Source organism: Mesocricetus auratus, unplaced genomic scaffold, assembly GCF_017639785.1.
Source record: "Mesocricetus auratus isolate SY011 unplaced genomic scaffold, BCM_Maur_2.0 Super-Scaffold_4256, whole genome shotgun sequence".
Lineage (NCBI taxonomy): Eukaryota > Metazoa > Chordata > Mammalia > Rodentia > Cricetidae > Mesocricetus > Mesocricetus auratus.
In genome coordinates, this window is record NW_024429182.1 from 91,827,799 (window position 1) to 91,847,153 (window position 19,355).

The window sequence follows — 19,355 nt, forward strand, 5'->3', positions numbered from 1 at the left end:
TTCAATGATAGCCTGGTCTACAGAGAAAGTTCCAAGCCAGTGAAGGCTACTTTGTAAAACCCTGTTTCAAAATAAAATAAAAATCATACTCAGAAACTATGACCTAACCTATCTACATAGCTGAAGATGATGCATAAATGATAGATCTTAATATGAATTTTGTCTAAAAAACATACACAATGAAAAGAATGACAAACAGGAGGCAATGGTATCAGTGTTTAGTCAGTACTTACGTATCACACCTCTGCCATGGTGTCACTTTGTTCTTATTCTTATCAACTGAACCCGTAGGTAGCTGAAGAAAATTGGGATTTAATTTATATAATTCTTGGAGTAGCTTCCATTCATACTCTTGGTGTTTACCCGCCTAATGAAAGAAGAAATTAAAACTGCAATGGGATTCAAAAACCATAGTCTTGTATGAAATGCTTTTACTTTGTAATTATTAAAGGTACCATAAAAAGAACATTGGAGTTTTCTCACAGAGTCAAAGAAACCTGAGGATGATGCTATCAAACTGTTAGACTAACAAGTTATTCCAGCTAAGCTACACTATAGATACTCCACAGACCAAAGCATTCCACCAGAACCAATGCACCAGAAGATAGCTCAGTGGGTAAAGGCACTTGTTGAGAAGCCTCACAACCCAAGCTTGATCCCTGGGAAGCATATATGGTAGGAGAGAACCAACCCCATAAGCTGTCCTTTGACCCCTATATATGTGCTGTGGCATGCGCACACAGACTCACACACACATATATAAATGAATAAATATAATAAAAATTTCAACTACTTGCGGTTTCTTTCATACAACCGAGAACTCTAACAGGTCACTACTGAGTTTTCTATGCCTCAGTTAGCTTTAATTCTCAATTTGACACAATTAGAATTACCTAAGAGACTGCCAATTGAAAGATTGCCCAATCAGTTACCTGTGGGCATGTCTGTGGGGGATTATCTTGAGGGTTAATTGATGTAGAGGAGTCTGGCCCAGGCCATGATTCCTGGATAACAAAAGAAAACTAGCTTTGTACGAGCAGATCAGCAAGAAAGCAAGCAGCATTCTTCCATGAGTTCTTGCCCAGACTTCCCTCAAAGATGAACTACAACCCTTTCTTCCCATAAACTGCTTTAGGTCAAGCTATTTGTTACAGCAAATGGAAGGAAACCAGAACATCTGATGATTAAACAATTTCTGCTTTTTTTTAGAGATCAACGGCACAATGAATCCAGTTTTCTTACATTTTTCTTTTTCTTGACACCAGGTAAAAGTGCCATTAATTTGTTTTTATTCTCTGTTTTCTCCCTACCGATAACAAAGTAAAAATTGATGTCTGAAACTCTAAACCAGGAATAAGCAGTTTACAGACAGTCTCTCCTGCTGCCCCAGTGCTTCGCTGGGACATAGTCTGGCTACTCATTTATACACTTTGTATGTGCTTTCTTGCTTCAGAGTCAGAGTGAAGTGTTACAACTGGGATGGTGCAGCATGGTGACAGGTGCCCCATAGTCTAGAAATCCTAAAATACTTTACTAGGCTGGCCTTTACAGAAAACCTTGCTGGCATCCACTGTATATACCAGAAAACACTGCTTTATTGCAGTTGGTGTAGCTTTATATCACAAGGCAATGTCACAAAAAGGTATGGGAGAAATCAGGCAAGGATCACTGCAGAAGCAAACTGTAAACAATGAAAAACCTTCTGAGCAGCTTCTTACCACCTGTATGTGTGTCTTGACTAAGAAGACATTTCACTTACTCATGGGAATATCAACTATTTTAAAGCTGTGATGTAAGTACATGTTGTGGCAAAATGAAAATACAACAGAAAAAAATGAAGTGAATATGAAGCAAAGGTGGTATCATCTAACAGCACAAAAACTGCATCATGTCCAGCAGACATGGCACTGCTCCCTACTGACACACAAGCTGGTTACTCAATTCTGAGTTACACAGTAACATGGTTTTTGGGTTTTGCCATGATACAACTTAACCAAATTTTCTTTCCAAACTGAGAAACATTTTAGCAAAGAACTAATTTTAAACGCCTGTAAAAAGAACATACTACGAATGAGTTTTAAGCTAAGAAAAATATATTTAGATGTGAATTTTACATCTTTAAAACATGAACCACCTAAAAAATTACTTCTGTAAGCAATACTTTTGGAGCTATTATAAGTGATTATGGAGCAGTTCATTCAAGCAGTTAAAATCTCACCACATGCATTTTTCTTCTCCTATTGTTGAACAACAGACTTGCATGAGATCAACTTGATCTTTGAAATCCTTAGGCACATTTCCAATGTATGGGCACTACTTAAAATGCAGCTTGAAATGTTATCTATCTAGATTTCATCTAAGAAGGATAATCCAGGGGCTAGGGAGATGACTCAGTGGGCAAGGTGCTGCTGAACAAACACCAGGACCTGAGTTTGGTGTGTGTGTGTGTGTGTGTGTGTGTGTGTGTGTGTGTGTGTGTGTGTGTGTAACAAAATAAAATATGTATGGAGAATACAGTAGGATACTAGGATACAGCCAATCTCAGATCAACCAAATAGACGCTGTTTCAAAAACTAAGGTAGATAGTCATCCACAAAGGCATTCCATGTGCCTTTCTAGTTTCTGCAGGGGCATGGACAGCTGAGGGCACCTGCACATAATCCTTATATGCCATACACACATGCACACACACTCAAAACACAAAATTTTATTTAAAGAAAAATCACTCATAAACAAATAAGACAAAAATTTCAAAGTACTAACTGAAAAAATTGTATTGTCTGCCCTGTTGAATATCATTATTTTAAATATCTTAATTTCAAAGACAGTATTGTCAAAATTATCAAGATGTTTAATATAATGGGACTTAATCTGCATTAACTCCAAGTCAAAAGTGACAAAATTTCATGCTGTTTACAATCTGCCTTTAAAGAAGCTCATATATTTTCTAGTTTGACCTGGAATAGAAAGTAGCAACGAATGTCCTCCACCTTCTAATGAGAAGTATTCCTGCAAAAGTTCACAGCAACAATCGGAAGTCCTCATCTACAAAAGGGAACTGTAGCATTGTGCTTTGGTATAATCCTCATTTTAATATGCCTTATGGTCAACCTTTTTACTTGTAAAAGCATGTTTATACCACACATTGAAAGGAGACAGGAGAAGATAAAACGTAAAAAAAGAAGACAGGATTTAAACCTTCAAGTTACCTTTTACAGGACAATGACTACTCTGAGGACACTTTCAAAGTAGTGTCACTGCTTAAAAATGATTATCACCATCATGGGTCACATTATTTTCTAGAACATTCTATAAAGAGTAGATGTTGAAACAAAACAGAGAAAAAGCAACACCAAAAAACCCCAACTAACAATTTCTGTAACTCCTTGGCTTTCTTACTACTGACACTCCCTATAAGTGGACTCCCCAAAGTGTTTCTTGTGGTCAGCCAGGTTCCCTTTTGAATATATGAATATTAAAGCCTCTGCAACATTTCATCAATCAGCTGATTCACTAATGTAGTTTTCTGACTCAGCTGACCACAGACTCATTTTTATTGTAACCATGTCCTTAGAAGAAACATTTTAAGACATACTTTAGAAATGCTACATTAAAGTAATACCGGTTTAAAAGAAAAAGAAAAGCAATAGTAACAAGTCTTCGTTCTTGCCTTTACAATTTTAACTTTAAAAGTAATTCCTTTTGTATTAAATTGGTAATTCACATGAGTTTTCTACCTGTATTTCCTCTTTTGTGAAGCTGGCTGCCTCATCTCCCAATCCATGCAGGTACATGCAGTCAGGCTTTGTGCACTGCATATTCTTTAAGAAGTAACTGCAGTATTTTGTCGTACCTAAAGACGCCTGGAGGAGGAAAAGGGGAAGAGCGGAAAGAATACTCAAAGTATGAATTGATAACATGATGTCAATTTCCATGATTATTGTTGCTACTTCACCTAAAAGGAGACACAGACAGAACAAAGCATGACTGAGAACATTAGGGAGCTGAACTATTATTGTGGACTTACTGCAGACATTTACTTAGGAGATCTACAGAAAACATCGAAGTGAATGGTTTCCAAAATTTGAAAATTCAGATCTTCTTTAGGCACCAGGGGCACAGAAAAGACTGATCCATGTTTATAAGTAGTTCAATACAGAAGAAAGGAAATTCCTATTTAAATTATGCCATGCTTTCTCCATTTTCACTGGTTGGGACTATTTGGCCAAACATAAGCCAAATATCGGGTATTTAATAACAACAAACCACAGTTATTACCTGTTTGTGATGAGAACAGTTCTATTTTCATAAAATAAGAAAAACATAAACTAAAATTTTAAAGTATTGCTCCCTAAATAATGTGTATTTCTACCCAGTAAATAAAATAGAGTCCTAATTAGTACTAAATAATTTGTACCTAACAGGTTGGTATGGAAACCAAAAGGACAGCCTTTAAATTAAATGCCTTCAAAGGTACCATTTAAATGCCAGGTACTCCTCTATGTTTTAATCTTACCCCTTCCTCTTAAAAGGCAGAAGATAATCAAGAGAAACATATTACCTTAAGTGTTTTGCCATCTACCACCACATTGTTAACATACTGCATTGCTCTGAGAGCATCTTCTGACCGGATGTAGGTTACATAAGCACTGGCTCTTGGACCCTAAAGCGAAGCACATTCCATCCCATTGTTATTAGTTTCAAATTAGTACTGAAAATAAAATTCTTTTGCAACCCAAGAATTCTAAAGGTGTTTATTTCACTACTGACATTTTTAATAATAATAGTAATAATTAGAAGTAGTAGTTTTTGATATAATGTTCTTTTAAACATTTAGCTAATTTAAAAGCAATCATACTTGAACTTTATCTAGCTGTAAGTGGATTATAAGACAAATAATTAAATAGTATCCCCCCCACTTCCCTTGTGTTTCAAAAGTAACTTGACAGGCTCATAAAAGTTACAAAAATAGTTTAAAAGTGAAATTTTTAAAAGATCAGATTTAAAAACATGGTATCAAAACACATACTCTCAAAAATAAATGCAAGTTGTTAAGTAATGTCAGTTTGACACAGCTGTTCTATTTTTTTCAATATCTAAAATTAATACTGATTATAAGTCACTACCTAGTTATCAGGTTACCTAGTAACCACCACCACCCTTTAACCCCTTCAATAAACTTTGTTTTCTAGTTCCCTCTTATTCCATCAAGTCATTCACTCTGAGACCTAAGGGATCAAATGAACATAAAAACTCCCCTATCCCACCAACAGAGGTCACTACACTGTATAACTCCTTTGACCCTCAAGCTTTTTTTTTTTTTTTTTTTTTTGGTTTTATGAGACAGCGTTTCTCTGTATTGTTTTAGAGGCTGTCGGTCCAGCCTGGCCTCGAACTCACAGAGATCCGCCTGCCTCTGCCTCCCGAGTGCTGGGATTAAAGGCGTGTGCCACCACTGCCCAGCTCCCTCAAGCTTTCTGATTGCAGGAAGATAATTTTCCTTCTGACAGCCCAGTCAAGCCCAGACCACAGGGAGGAAAGGCAAAAATCCTTATGATGAGTTAGTTACCTGTGAGCCTGCACATGATGTGCTGTTATTGATGACAACTTTATGTATTTTACCATACTTCCCAAAATACTCTGGTCGTTTTAAAACCTATAAAAGAAGAAGAAATAAGGCATAAACTATCCCAATTTAATCATCTTTATCCTTATAGTGAGGACATTCACCATCCCTTGTAATTGAAAGCACACTGGTAATTGTTTAAGTTTCTAAAAACTACCCTCTAGTACATTTATGTAGCTAACTCACAGGATATTTGGAGAATCTAAGAGCTATTCTTCTCCTCTTTTTTTGTGAAACACTAAATAGGAACCAAGCCTTTAGAAGTTTAACATTATTATGTTTTAATAGTTGCATCAATATTCTATGGAATCTTACCTTCACAGAATTCAACTGTATTGTCATATTGTCACTAATAAATGAATTTTTTTCTTTTTTTGGTTTTTAGAAACAGGGTTTCTCTGTGACTTTGGAAGCTGTCCGGGAACTAGCTCTTGTAGACCAAGCTGGTCTCCGACTCACAGAGAGCTGCCTGTCTCTGCCTCCAGAGTACTGGGATTAAAGGCGTGATTTTTATAAGGTAGTAATGATCAAAACAATGATCGAAATTATATACAAAAACAGACATAAGCAATGACATTTATGTCTTATAAATCTATTGTATGTTACACTAAGTCACTGTTTATAAATTCCAAATATGCTAATAGCATCCCCTCAACCTTCTATGCTTTATTATGTGTATAATTTCCTATGTCAGTAAATCCACTATGTTTTAACTGTCTCGTGGGCCCTCCTCACAATCTTTGCTGCTAAGTTACATCTGGGAAAACAACTTATATTCTTTCTCTAGTGAATTAGTCACTTCTTGGTGTTTTCCTGTCCTCAAATCTCTCTCACCTCTGTTACTCTGTGATTACTACAGTGTTGTTTTAGATCTTCTTACAAACTTCCATAACCTTGACTAATGTGATCATAATATTATAGATACAAAACCTCTCCCATGACTTGGAACTACCTCAACATTAAATTTTCTTCATTTCCTAAAACTTTACTGACAGCAAATCTTTTTCATTGAACAGTCAATGTTGTTCCGTTAATTCTTAAAAGATTTCAACTTAATACACACTAACCTCAAGAGTAAACTCAGGGGACCATTATTTAGGAAGTAGCCCTGCATCAAATGCTGTCAACTGATCCAGTGAAATTAAATCATTAAGAAAAAGATACAGACCAGGCTAGCCTCAAACTCAGAGATCTGCCTGTCTTTGCCTCCTAAATGCTGGGTTTAAAGATGTGACATCACCACCTCCCTACCTATCTTTTTCTTAATGACTTAAGGCTACAGAATAGCAGGGCTACACAAAAAAAGAAAGGAAGGAAAGAAGGAAGGACAGAAGAAAGGAAGGAAGGAAGAAACAAAGAAAAAAAAGAAAGACCTAAGTAGTATTTCATTCAAGAGCAATGGTTCTAGATTCTGGTTGTACAGTAGAGGTAATTTGGGTCTTTGGCAAGTTATCAACATGGGCCTTTCCTGAAAATATCCTGGATCAAGTACTCTACCACACAAGAATGCATATGAATGTGATCAACAAACAAAACAAAAAAAGGAAGGCATGTATTATAACATTATCTTTTTAAAAAGTAGGCAACAATAAACCACTTTTAGAGTTAAGAATTGAAGACCAGATGGTATTTCCAGAGCACAAATCCAGCATGTCATTCTATTCTTGAGAATATTCAACAGCTTTCCATTGCCTTTAGGATAAATTGCAAATTCCTCAGCATTGTTGACAAACCTCTCATAATTATGCTACTCAACTTGCCCTAATCACATTTTTCACCATTGAACTCTAATCTTCTAGACAAAGAAATCAGATTTTAGAAAGAGGTCTTTCTCATTCAGAGACCCTTGGACATTCCCTGCACAGGAAACATGTTAGCCAATAGATAACACACTGAAGTAACAAAGTGCTCCTCACACTGGACTGTTACCTCTGCAAATAAGCAGGTGCTGTTTTGTTTATTGTGTATGCTCAGTGTCTTACATAGTATTTGACATGATGTAGGTACTCTATAGGTTTTAACTGAAAGAAAAAATGAATTGTGTTAGCATTAAGTGAAAAGAATTATATAAAAATCTAGGTATGATGACTCACAACACAGAAAGTTCAGGAGTTTAGGGCAACAGACTGTCTCAAAAGGAAAGCAAAAACTTGAATGTGTACACCAATGACACTTGTAGGCCTTTAAGTATCAGCAAATTACCAATGATCACATGAAATAGGCTGTTACAGCAAAGGAAATTCGTCATGACATATTATGTCTGAGTTGAGGTAGAGGTAAGAGCTAGTGGCTGGCTGCTTTGCTTTTCTGATCTTCAACTTGAAGCCTAAACCTCAATATCAGTCTCTGGATCTTCTTTTATTGTGTTACAAAATTCAAACAATTTAAACATTCTATATTAACACGAACACCCTAGATTTTGCCTAAACAACTGATAAAACAGAGGCAGAAGTATTCTTTTGGAATATGGTCAATTCTTCATGGATACTGCTAAGAAATGGATACTGCTAAGAAAGACAAAAATGTGGCAATTGGAGGCTGCTTAGTGGACAAAGAATGGATTAACAAAGCAATCATCAGCACAGAATACACCAGAATAAAGTTACTCAACTTACCTTTGCCTCAGTTTCTCATTTACAAAATGAAATGTTTATGCTTTAATAGTTGCTTAATTCCTCAAATGAAATGCTCTCTGGAGCCACCACATACCTGGGACGCTACCTGATCTTACTTGCTACCTAGCTAACACCATTAATACTCAAAGCTGACCCTTATCATCCTTTTTTTGGAGAGTTTTTTTTTAAGTGCATGCGTGTTTTGTCTGCATATAAGTACGCTCACCGTGTGCATGTGGTATACACTCAGAGGCCAGAAAAAGATATCAGGTCCCCTGGAACTGGAGTTAGAAATGTTTGTGAGCTACCATATAGCTGCTCAGAACCAAACTAGGGTCCTTTGCAAGAGCAATAAGTGCTCTTAATTGCTGGACTATCTCTCTAGCTCCCTACTTCTCTTTTTAAAAAAATGTGTGAGCACTTGAATTCCATCTTCTCTACTGCTGTAAACTTGTTAAGAGTACAGTCTATGCCTGGCTTGCTACCTAACTTAACTTCAGCAGCAAGCATAGTATATTTTCACAAAATTCATATTTTCTTAAAAATGATTATCGCCACAAACTTGAAATCTTAGGATTTTAAAGATATAATTACCTTTTAATCATCAAATTACCCACACCATCTGAGATTTTTTCTATTGACTAATAGATCTGATAACTGATTCTGATACAAAATTTTATGACATACAAAAGTATTTTAAAACTACACTTTTAGATAAAATTACCTCTTAATCATCAACAAATTACCATATCTTCTAAGATTTTTTTCTACTAATAAAAGAATACAATTGATAATCAATCAACTTCTAGATGTGGCTCCACTTTGCTACCAATGCTAGAGTTGGCTAAACTAAAGATAAATAAGCAAACAAGAGGTAAACTCACATCCAAAAGCTCTCAAATCAAGATGAAAATCCCAGCAAGTCACGGACATAGCAATTTCAGAAAGGCAAAAATAGTAAAATTAGGGAGAAGTAACAAAAAGACATAAGTGAGCCAGAGAGATGGGTAAAAGTGCTTGCTGTGCCTATCTGACAACCTGAACTCTATCCCTGGAACCCATGTAAAGGTCAAAGAGAACTAACTCCACAGTGATCTTCTGACCTCCACATCATGAGTGTATCCTCCCTCAATAGCATGCATGTATACCAGCGCACATGTGGACACACATACACACAGACATACAGAGAGAGAGAGAGAGAGAGAGAGAGAGAGAGGGAGGGAGGGAGAGGGAGGGGGAGGGGGAGGGGGAGGGAGGGAGGAGGAGGGAGGGGAAGAGTGAGAGAGGGGGAGGGGGAGGGGAAGAGAATGAATAAAACATTGTTTTAAAGGCAGAGTTGAAAGGGACAAAGGCAGATTAAGGCTAGTCATGGTCAAGAAAAGTGGTCACAGGAGAGGTGGGGTTGTGTCTGCCTGAAGAATGGAGAAAATAGAAGTTTACAAACAAGATGGAAGAAGTAACTGCTGAAATTAAGTTGTGGGTCTAAAATGAACTCTTTCCTTAATATTTCTTACTGAAATATTACTTTATTTTCCGTTTTTCTCTGTGGGTTTGAAGGCTGTCCTGGAACTAGCTCTTGTAAACCAGGATGGTCTTGAACTCACAGAGATCCGCCTGACTCTGCCTCCAGATTGCTGGGCGCCACCCCTGCCCAGCCTCAAGTATGAATTCTTGACCAACCCCTTTGCAAAAAAAAAAAAGTAGGTCTCCTGAATAACATATAAACACTACTGCCAAGGCCCCTGGATCTAGACTCCTAGTAATTCTTTGTAGGCAGTGGTTGTAGAGGGTGGGGCAGGGGAGTGGATATGTACCATGGCACATATGTGGAGGTCAGGGGACAGCTTTGCAGAGTTGATTCTCTCCTACCATTACAGGAGACCCAGGGACTGAACTCAGGTCATTGAGCCATCTTACTGGCTCAGATCCTAGTAATTCTTGAGTTGTATCCATTTTTAATGCTCATGATAGGTTCTTCCAAGCAATGCTCCCTGCGACTCTCCTCTACTGATCTGGAGGAATTTTTGAGGCCTTAATATAAACTCATCAACTGGTGAATGTTTATTTTTCTAGTCTTTACAAAAGCAGCCAGCAGATTGAGCTATGGTTAGATAAGAAATTATCCCTCCAAAGGGATCGTATACTGAAGGTTTGGTCTGTAGCTGGTAGACATGAAAGTTTTCAATGTTCAATTTGCTTATAGATTCATAACTGAATGAATTACTGGAAGGTTGCAGACACTATGGAAAGTGGGGCCCATGCAGTTGAAGGGGGTTACTGAGGTGTGCCTTTGATAGTTATCTTGTTCCCAGTCCCTTATTTTGTCTGTCTTTCTGCCTTTTGGCTGCATGAAATGAACAGTGTCTTCTTTCGCATTCAGCTGCCAGCAGGATGAGGTATTTCACCTGAGGCCCACAGCAACAGAGCCAGCTAAAAATGGACTGAAACCTCAGGCAGACACTATGAACCAAAATATATCTTGTTTAAATTTTTCCCCCAAGCCCACCAGGAATTTGCTACAGTTAGGAAAAAGCTGTTGGAAACAGACAGGTGAGTGTTCTACGACAGAGCTAACCCCAGCACTATGAGGAACATTACCTCAAACTGTTTTCAAGAACTTATTTTGGAAGACTACACAAAGTCAGCACTTTCCTACTGAAACAAACATTACAGGTGATATTCAGCTTCAATTTTCCTTCCCAACAGTCTTGTCAGCACTCCCTGGTATAGTGGAAATTAAAAATTAGCAGATACTAATCCCAAGCCCACAAGAAAGTATAAGCTCAGAGAAACTAAATGAAGGAGGAGAAGAGAGGTTAAGAGTCACCAATTAAGGAAGTGAACCACAAAGAACTTGGTCTTTTATTTCACTTAATCAAATTCTCATTCTTTCTCTAAAACTGGCTTAGAATGACAAAGTAAAGGAATGATGATAAACTACAACAGTTCTGAAAGAAAAAGAGTTACTTCTTAGGTATCATTGAGATGACTCAGATAGTTCAGCTGATAAAGACACTCACTGCTGGGACTGAGGACTTGAGTTAGATCCTTAGAACCCACACAGCAGAAGGAGAGAACTGAGTTCTGCAAACTCCTCTGACCTCTACACATACACTGTGGCACACACACTACTACTTGGGCAGTTCATTAAGATGACTTAATAGGTTCAAGTAACTGTGTCTCCAATCATTTAGTCCACACAGCTACAGAGAAGGGAAAGAGGAAAAAAACATTTTTTCACAACTCATATTAGCTTTAAGGATAACAGGATCATTGTTTTCACAAGCTATCAGCAGTAAAGGGGACTTTTAGTTCAAGTCCATAGTTTCAGAACTGAAACTGAAGCCCAGAAAGATTAAAGCATGCCTAAGATCACAATTGGCCACTGGTTCTTAACCATTATAAAAATTATTACTATTATTCATACTTTCTTCAAAGACTTATTATTTTCAGTGAAATCTTCCAGTTTCTCAGGGTCAACTATTATTTTCCAGCAACACAAGTAATCACAAAGACCATCATGCTGACAATGAAAGCAGAAGAGGACTTACTTCTGGGTCTGCTAGGCGCTGTGACAGACCTACAACAAAGACGAGGTTTTTTTGTACCACACGTACAGTAGCCAAATGTTTTCGATTTTCTGAAATTTTCTGTTTTCTCTCATTTTGTTTCTGTTTTTTGTCATTCTTTATCCTTTGCAATTCTTCCTGGGAAAGTGGTTTATAAACTGCTGGGTCTTCTGAATATGGCTGTAAGCATAATAAATAAGATGAAGTTAGCATTAAATGGAAAACTGCATAAATGGTAAATGTGCAGTTCTGAGCAGCAGGTACAAGACTATTAGTTTCCTCTCTTCTAACTATTCCAACTGCTTTAACATATTTTACTTAATAAAAGTTAAAAGTTCTAAAGTTATTTTTTAAAGTTTGTAGAGATGATTTTTAACTCTAATGTTAAAACAAAAAAAATCAACCGCTTGGTATTCCCATTACAGCTTGCATACAGTTCTTAGGAAGATTGTGCTGTATAAAAGGCAATGAAGATCTGGGCCCAGGCTGCTACCTAGGGTTATGTCTGTGTCCATGATGCAATGGCAACCAGGGTTTGTGTTGATGGCCATAGCTCCTGTTGCCACCAGGACATGCAGATTCCCGGTGTCTGGGCTACCACCCTGGGCTGTGTGGATGTCTGAGGGTAATGCTGCTGACCAGGGCCATGCTGATCTGGGTGACCTGCACAGTTAACTGGGGTCATGTTGTCTTCTGGACCCAGGCTGCTGCTGAGGAACATGTCTAGGTCCATGTTCCTACTGTAGCTGGGGTCTATGTTAAATTAAAGTCAATGGCACATGTTGCCAACGGGAGCCATGTGGATGCACAGAGTCAGGTCAGTCACCCGAGTCCATGCTGGTTGCCAAGGGACATGCTACAATTAGGGCCATTCAGATCTCAGTGACTTGAGCTGCTATCCAATGCCATAGTGACACAGGGGCCAAAGCTGCAGTTGAAGGCCATGTCTGGGTCTGTAGTCCTACTGTAGTCAGGGTCTGTGTTGATGTCCAAAGCTCCTGTTACTATCGAAGACTGCATGGATGCCTGAGAACTAGAGCCATGTTAGTGTCCCAAGGTCATGTTGCACCTGGAGCTGTGATGATCTAAGTGCCTGCATTGCCACCTGGGGCAAGTTGACATCCAGACCCACTGCTGCCATTGACCATGTCTGGGTCCATGTGTTACTACAGCATCCAGGGTCTGCACAAGGAAGTCCAAATGCCTTATTCATGTCCATGGGCTATGCAGCCATCAGAGTCATCCTGATGGAAGTGGCCTGTGCTCCTAACTGGAGCCACAATGTTGACCAGGTCAAAACTGCTGCCAAGGGCCATGTCTGGGTCTGTGGTCCTGCTGCAGCTTGGGTTTGAGTTGATAACTGTGGCCCATGTTGCTTTAGAAGGCCATGCTAAGCCAGGTCTCAGACAGGTAGCTCTGGCCCTCACTCAACACTGCAGCAAGAGAGCTACCCCCATCCAAGAAACACAATCCCACCCCTTACCACAGGTGGGGGAGAGCTAACCCTGATTGCATGGATGTAAGGATGTAAGGTAGCTGACTTAGGCTCTTGCCTGAGGTGGACAGACTGGTGGCCTGAATTTACCAGCTCAAATACTAAACCTAAGCCCATAGCTGGGACTTGGGTTGGACCACCCTAACTTATACCCCATCTAGGGCCTGCTGGAGCTAATGAAGGGACTGGTCCTGTGGAATGATAACCACAGGATCTCCAAAACACAGGACAGCCATGGAATATTCCAGAAGAGTTTCAGTGAGGATCCAAAGGTGATGGTGTACCAGAAATCAGTGGTCTTGAACCAGACCAGTGACTCACTGCAATGGACATTTGCAAATAAAGCTGACTGGACAAAAGGGTATAATGTGTGACATACCACAGCTACCAATGCCACCAGGATGAATGAAGAGGTATTGGAGAGTCAGGAAAGATGGAGAAGAGAGGGATTTGTTGTTATTATTTTGTTTTTCTTTTGTTTGTTGCTTGTTTTACTTTTGTATTTGTTTTTAATTTGTTTGGGGCTACTGGTGGGTTGTATGATGAGACTATGAGGTAAAAAGTCCCAAAGAAATTGTGTTAAATATAAAAAAGCAAAGAAAATAGCTCTACCAACAAAATGAATGTTTAAGTATTTAAGGAAATCCTACTATGTACTAAAATACTAAGTTATATGCTTGCTTGTGCGTATGTTCAGGTGTGTGTGTATATATGTGGAGGCCTCTACCTCATTTATTTGAAACAGACTTTCTCACTGAATCTGGAGCTGAACAATGGCTAAACTAGCAGGCCAGCAAGCTCTAGGGATCCTTCCAACCCCTCGGGTGGTGAGGTCATAGAAACATGCCTGGCTTTTACATGGATGCTCCGGATCCAACTCTAGTTCTCAGGAGTACTTGACCTACTAAGCCATTGTTATTCTAAAGAAAAAAGATGAGCATAAGACTGGCTCCACAATTCAAATTTAGTTCTAATATTATCTGGCTATGTGCCCTAAAACAACCCAGTCTCTAAATCTCAGCATTCTCATGTATAAAGTGAAAACAATCCTAAAATTTGATGTACAGATTAAGTAATACTCATAAAACAATTATCATTGAGCCCTGAAAATATGCTAGCAATCTCTCTCCTGTGTGTCTTTGTCCTTTCCTTATCAGGTTTATAGTATTTTCATTCCTATAGCTAATGTAAGAACCACTGGTGGATCAAGAATGTGAAATCAGAGTTCCAGAGAGCCAGGCTTTGAATTCCAGCCATCCTTCTCAAACCATATGACTATTCTGCCCCAGCCTTCTCTTCTGTAAAATAGGAATCACATTTAAAACAGAGGTTTTGCAGAAGCTATCAGGGTTAAAAGTTATTAAAATGTGTTCTGCACAAATCAGTACTAAAGACTCAGGTATCAGTACTACTAATAACACAATAAATGGATGGCATTTATACTGGAGTATAAAGATCTAAGGGCAGATATGGTGATTAATTTTCATTGTCAATCTGACTGGATTTGGAATCATCTAGAGACACACCTCTAGGCCTGTGTCGAAGGGTGTTTCCGGAGAGGACTAAACAAGGAGGGATGACCCACTCTAATGTGGCTGGCACCATCCCACGGTGTTGGGGGAAGTCCTGTGCATTTGTCAATAAAGACTGTCTGGCCAATAGGAATCTAGATAGGTGGGGCTAGGAGTCCAGGAGGATTCTGGGAAGGAGAAACACAAGAGAGTTCGAGATGTAACCGCCATTGGGGTAGGAAGCCTGGAACCTCTCCGGTAAGAAGCATACTTAGATTAACAATTATGGGGTAATTACTTAAGTCAGAGCTAGCCAGTTAGAAACAAGCAAGGCCAACAGCTTCATAATTCATATAGCCTCCTGTGTGTTTACTTGGTACTGATATGGCTCTAGAACCAGGCTGGCGGGAAAGCGGCTCTGAAACCAGGTGGGTGGAAAGGCTTCTCTCAAGGAAAGCTTCTCTTAACAAAATGGTGAACAGGAGTGGGATGATGAATTTCCACACAAAATAACAAAAGATTTAAAGGAATTTTAGAAACAGAAGAATGGAGAGAAGCACAGAATTTTGGTAGCAGCATTTTCTCAGGTGTGCTCTGTTTTGCTAGCAACAAGCCGAGATTCAAGCGGCTCGCTTACTGGAGTCTTCCTGACTCGGCATAAAAAGAAAAAGAAAAAAAAAAACCCAACAAGGTTGTTTTAAGAGACTCTGCTAACAATTGAAAGGTGTGTATGTACAGCTGGAAGTGGCAGCTTTTGCTGGAGGTCAGCATGGACTGAGGCTGTAAGCTGCAGTCACGCTTACGCCCGCCATCTTGACGAAAAAAAAAACCCGGCAGTTTAAAACAGCCGCGGTTTTACAGATAAGACACGTGGCCAGAAAAACATAAAGATTTACAGTAAAGTCAGACTTAAATGAAGAAAAACCTCTAAAGGTTTACAGTGTGTTTAAAAATATATGTGAGATTGAGAGAGAAAATGAAACGACAAAGTGGTAAATAAATACAAAAGCTGGCTGTGGTGGCACACGCCGGTAGGAATTGCTCCAGAGGCAGAGGCAGGCAGGTTTCCAAAGAGAAACCCTGTCTCAGAGAAAAATAAATAAAAGTGAAAGAAATAAAGTAATAATAGATAAATAAATAAGCCACTTAAAGATGGAAAATACACAGAGTCTGGATACTGTACGCTATTGTGTTTTTCAGTTTTTTGCTTGCTCAGGAAGGAACAGCTGCTAAAGTACACTTGATTATAAATGCTTCTGAATTAATTCAACTTATATCTTTTGAAAATGCCTTGACTTCAAAATTTAAGTATAAGGATATGTTACTCGGAAAAGGAGTTTTAGTTTATGTTTCCACAGAAAATGAAAAGCTGAGAATTCCTTCCAGTCTTCTGTGGTTTGACGAACCAAGACCCCCGGAAGCAGTGGATCAGATGTTCCAACAATTGAAACAGCGAAGATGATGCAGTTTTACAGACCCGGAAAATACGGACTTATACAGGTTTCTGAGTTTTGTCATGATCCCCATGGTATGAACAGCGCCCCCTTCCAGCAGGAAGCAGTTTGGAATGAGCTACGTCCTAATTCCCATCTTGTTTATAAATCTTTGTTTTCATTTAAATGGGATTGTTAATAATTGATTAATGAACACAGCCAATCTTTTTTAATGGTAAAAAGGGGAATTATGGTATGGGTATTGTTTTTCATTTATTGATACAAATTCAAGGTCAATTTTGTGCTTATACTGATCTTTTAAAATGTAATGCATAATTGAATACAGACTATAGATATTTACTTATAATAGAACTTATAGTTAGGGAAGTTAGGTTTTCTAGATATACAGAAATATATTTAAGATAGATAAACAGTCTTCAAACCTCTCAAAGACCTTCAGAACATGGCATTTAAAATGGTTTAGGGTTTTTCTTGACAATGAGAAATGTCTGCTCCTGGCAGCACCAATTATGTCTGAAAGGAAGATGGGCATCGAAGAAACTCGTTATGGAGTTTGCTTTCAACATGGCAAGATTAGCCATTTGGGCAAGAAACTGCTCCTGCCTGTACTGCTTGACTGTTGTTGTATAATCTGGACATGCAGGACCCACAGGAAAGTGACTGCTGAACTCAGTCTTATAGGGTTCCTGCTTCATGGAAGAGTCTGAGAGACTTTCTGCAGGACAAAGAAAAATGACTGACAGACTGCTGATGCAGGTGGACAGTTTGAAATTTCCTGCTTGGCTGAGAAATCTTCTGGATACATTGTGGCCTATGGGCTGAAGATGGATGCCCCAACTTTACAGAGGAACTTCGGGTGACTGTCCAGGCAGTAAGATATCTCTGTTAATCCTAGTGTTTATATATTATCCTTCTGTGGTCTTTGATAGAGTTGAAGACAGATAGTTATTATTATAGTTTTCCTTAGTTATGATAAAAGATAAGCTACATATAGGACTTTGGACTCACAAGGATGGGATGGATGATCTTGCTAAATGTTAATAGACAAAATGTTGTAACTGTGTTCTTACTTGATAACTGTTCTGTTATATATAATTTGATGGTGTTAAAGTTAAGACCTTTCTTTTGTTTAAACAGAAAAGAGAAGATGTTGGGGAAGTCCTGTTATTTGCCTGTTATTTGTCAATAAAGTACTGTTGAGTCTATAGGGAACCAAGATAGGAGGGACTAGGAGTCCAGGAGGATTCTGGGAAGGAGAAACACAAGAGAGTTCGAGATGTAACCGCCATTGGGGTAGGAAGCCTGGAACCTCTCCGGTAAGAAGCATACTTAGATTAACAATTATGGGGTAATTACTTAAGTCAGAGCTAGCCAGTTAGAAACAAGCAAGGCCAACAGCTTCATAATTCATATAGCCTCCTGTGTGTTTACTTGGTACTGATATGGCTCTAGAACCAGGCTGGCGGGAAAGCGGCTCTGAAACCAGGTGGGCGGAAAGGCTTCTCTCAAGGAAAGCTTCTCTTAACACCACGGACTGGGGTGCACAACTGATTGAAAAGGTGAAAGGTGAGCTGAGTGTCAGAATGCCCCTCTCTGCTTCCTAACCCTGATCAATTCCTTTTCTATTTAGTGCCACATATCTTTTCCTAGTTCCACATTATCATATCCAAACTCAATAGTTCTCTACCAATCTTAATTAGAAAGCACCAAAATTGTCTATTTTCTTGGCCATAGAGATTATATAACATAACAGATATAATACAGCCAGCTAGTTAACACAACAACACTTGGCCCTGACTCCAGTCCAGTGCTCTTTCTAATTCATTATGCCTTAAAGATCACACAATGTTTGTTTTAAAACTAACCACACTTATATTAGATATAAAGCAAAGGATAACTGGTCTACAATCCATAGCTCCAGAGAACCTAAATCCTTCTTCCAGTAATTGATGGAACCAGATGCGGAGATCCACAACCGAGCACCTGGCTGAACTCCAGGAATCCAGTCAAGGAGAGGGAGGAGGGATTACATGAACAAGAGATCAAGATCATGATGGAGAAATCTACAGAGACAGTTGAACCAATCTCATGGGAACTCATCAACGCTGGACTGATAGCTGTGGAGCCTCCATGGGACCGAAGTACGCCTTCCGTATGTGGGAGAAAGTTGTGAAGTTTGGACTATCTGAAGGGCCCTGGAAGTAGGACCAAGATCTATCCCTGACACATGAGCTAGCTTATTAGAGCCCATTCCCTATGAAGGGATGCCATGCTCAGAGTTAAAGCAGAAAGGAGGGGATTGGTCCTGCCAGAACTTAATATGCCAAATTGTGCCAATTCCCCATGGGTGCCCTTACCTGTTAGGAAGAATGGATGGGGGGAGACCTTCTGATAGAGGAGGCAGGAAGAGAGGTAGGAGGGAGAGCTTTGGTTGGATTATAAAATAAAATGTAAATAAATACTTTAAAATTTCAAGAAAATGAACACCTCTTATTCATGGGGAAAGAACTACACAGTTAATGCTGGATAGACAAAAATACAGTAAAATAAAGTTGTTTAGAAGCACTTACCTTTCTACAGGCAGGACAAAGCCCATTCTCGGCAGTGCGAATGCGATGCCAACAAAATTGGCATATCTGGTAGCCACAGGTGCAAGGGAAAAAGTTAATATCGTCTATCTCCAAGGGCTCCATGCAAAGAGGGCATTCCACAGGGTCTTCTTTTGCATTAGGACTTCGAGACATCTTCACGCTTGTTAGACAGCAGCAAAGGTTTATAAATAATTTAAGGGAGAAGGAAATTCAGCACTGAGAGCTAAAATGTAGAACTCTGAAGACCTGCATGAGAAAAAAAAGAACATACCATTTACTATGGAAAAATACTAACATTTGCAATAATCACAGGATAGATGTCAGAAAATTTTTGCATATGAAGAAAAAAAGAACTGGCATTATTAGGTTTCAGATGCAATAGAAATATAAAAGAATTCCCTTTTTTTCCAGCTAAGACATTTCATACTGATCTACACACTGTTTATAACACATTTTAGGAAAACATAAAATAAAGGATATCTTCAGCTTTAAAA

General features: G+C 38.8%; 1 protein-coding gene across 1 annotated transcript; it reads right to left on the reverse strand.

The window, feature by feature from the left end:
- Positions 1 to 229: 229 nt before the first annotated feature.
- LOC101826014 (CCR4-NOT transcription complex subunit 4-like) lies at positions 230 to 19,046 on the reverse strand. The gene is made up of 6 exons (XM_013117500.3): positions 18,841 to 19,046; positions 11,793 to 11,990; positions 5,570 to 5,656; positions 4,562 to 4,663; positions 3,738 to 3,863; positions 230 to 367 (listed from the first exon to the last, which is right to left on the reverse strand). The coding sequence occupies exons 1-6, from the start codon at positions 19,012 to 19,014 to the stop codon at positions 230 to 232; spliced, it is 825 nt and encodes a 274-aa protein (XP_012972954.1). The 5' UTR covers positions 19,015 to 19,046.
- Positions 19,047 to 19,355: the final 309 nt, after the last annotated feature.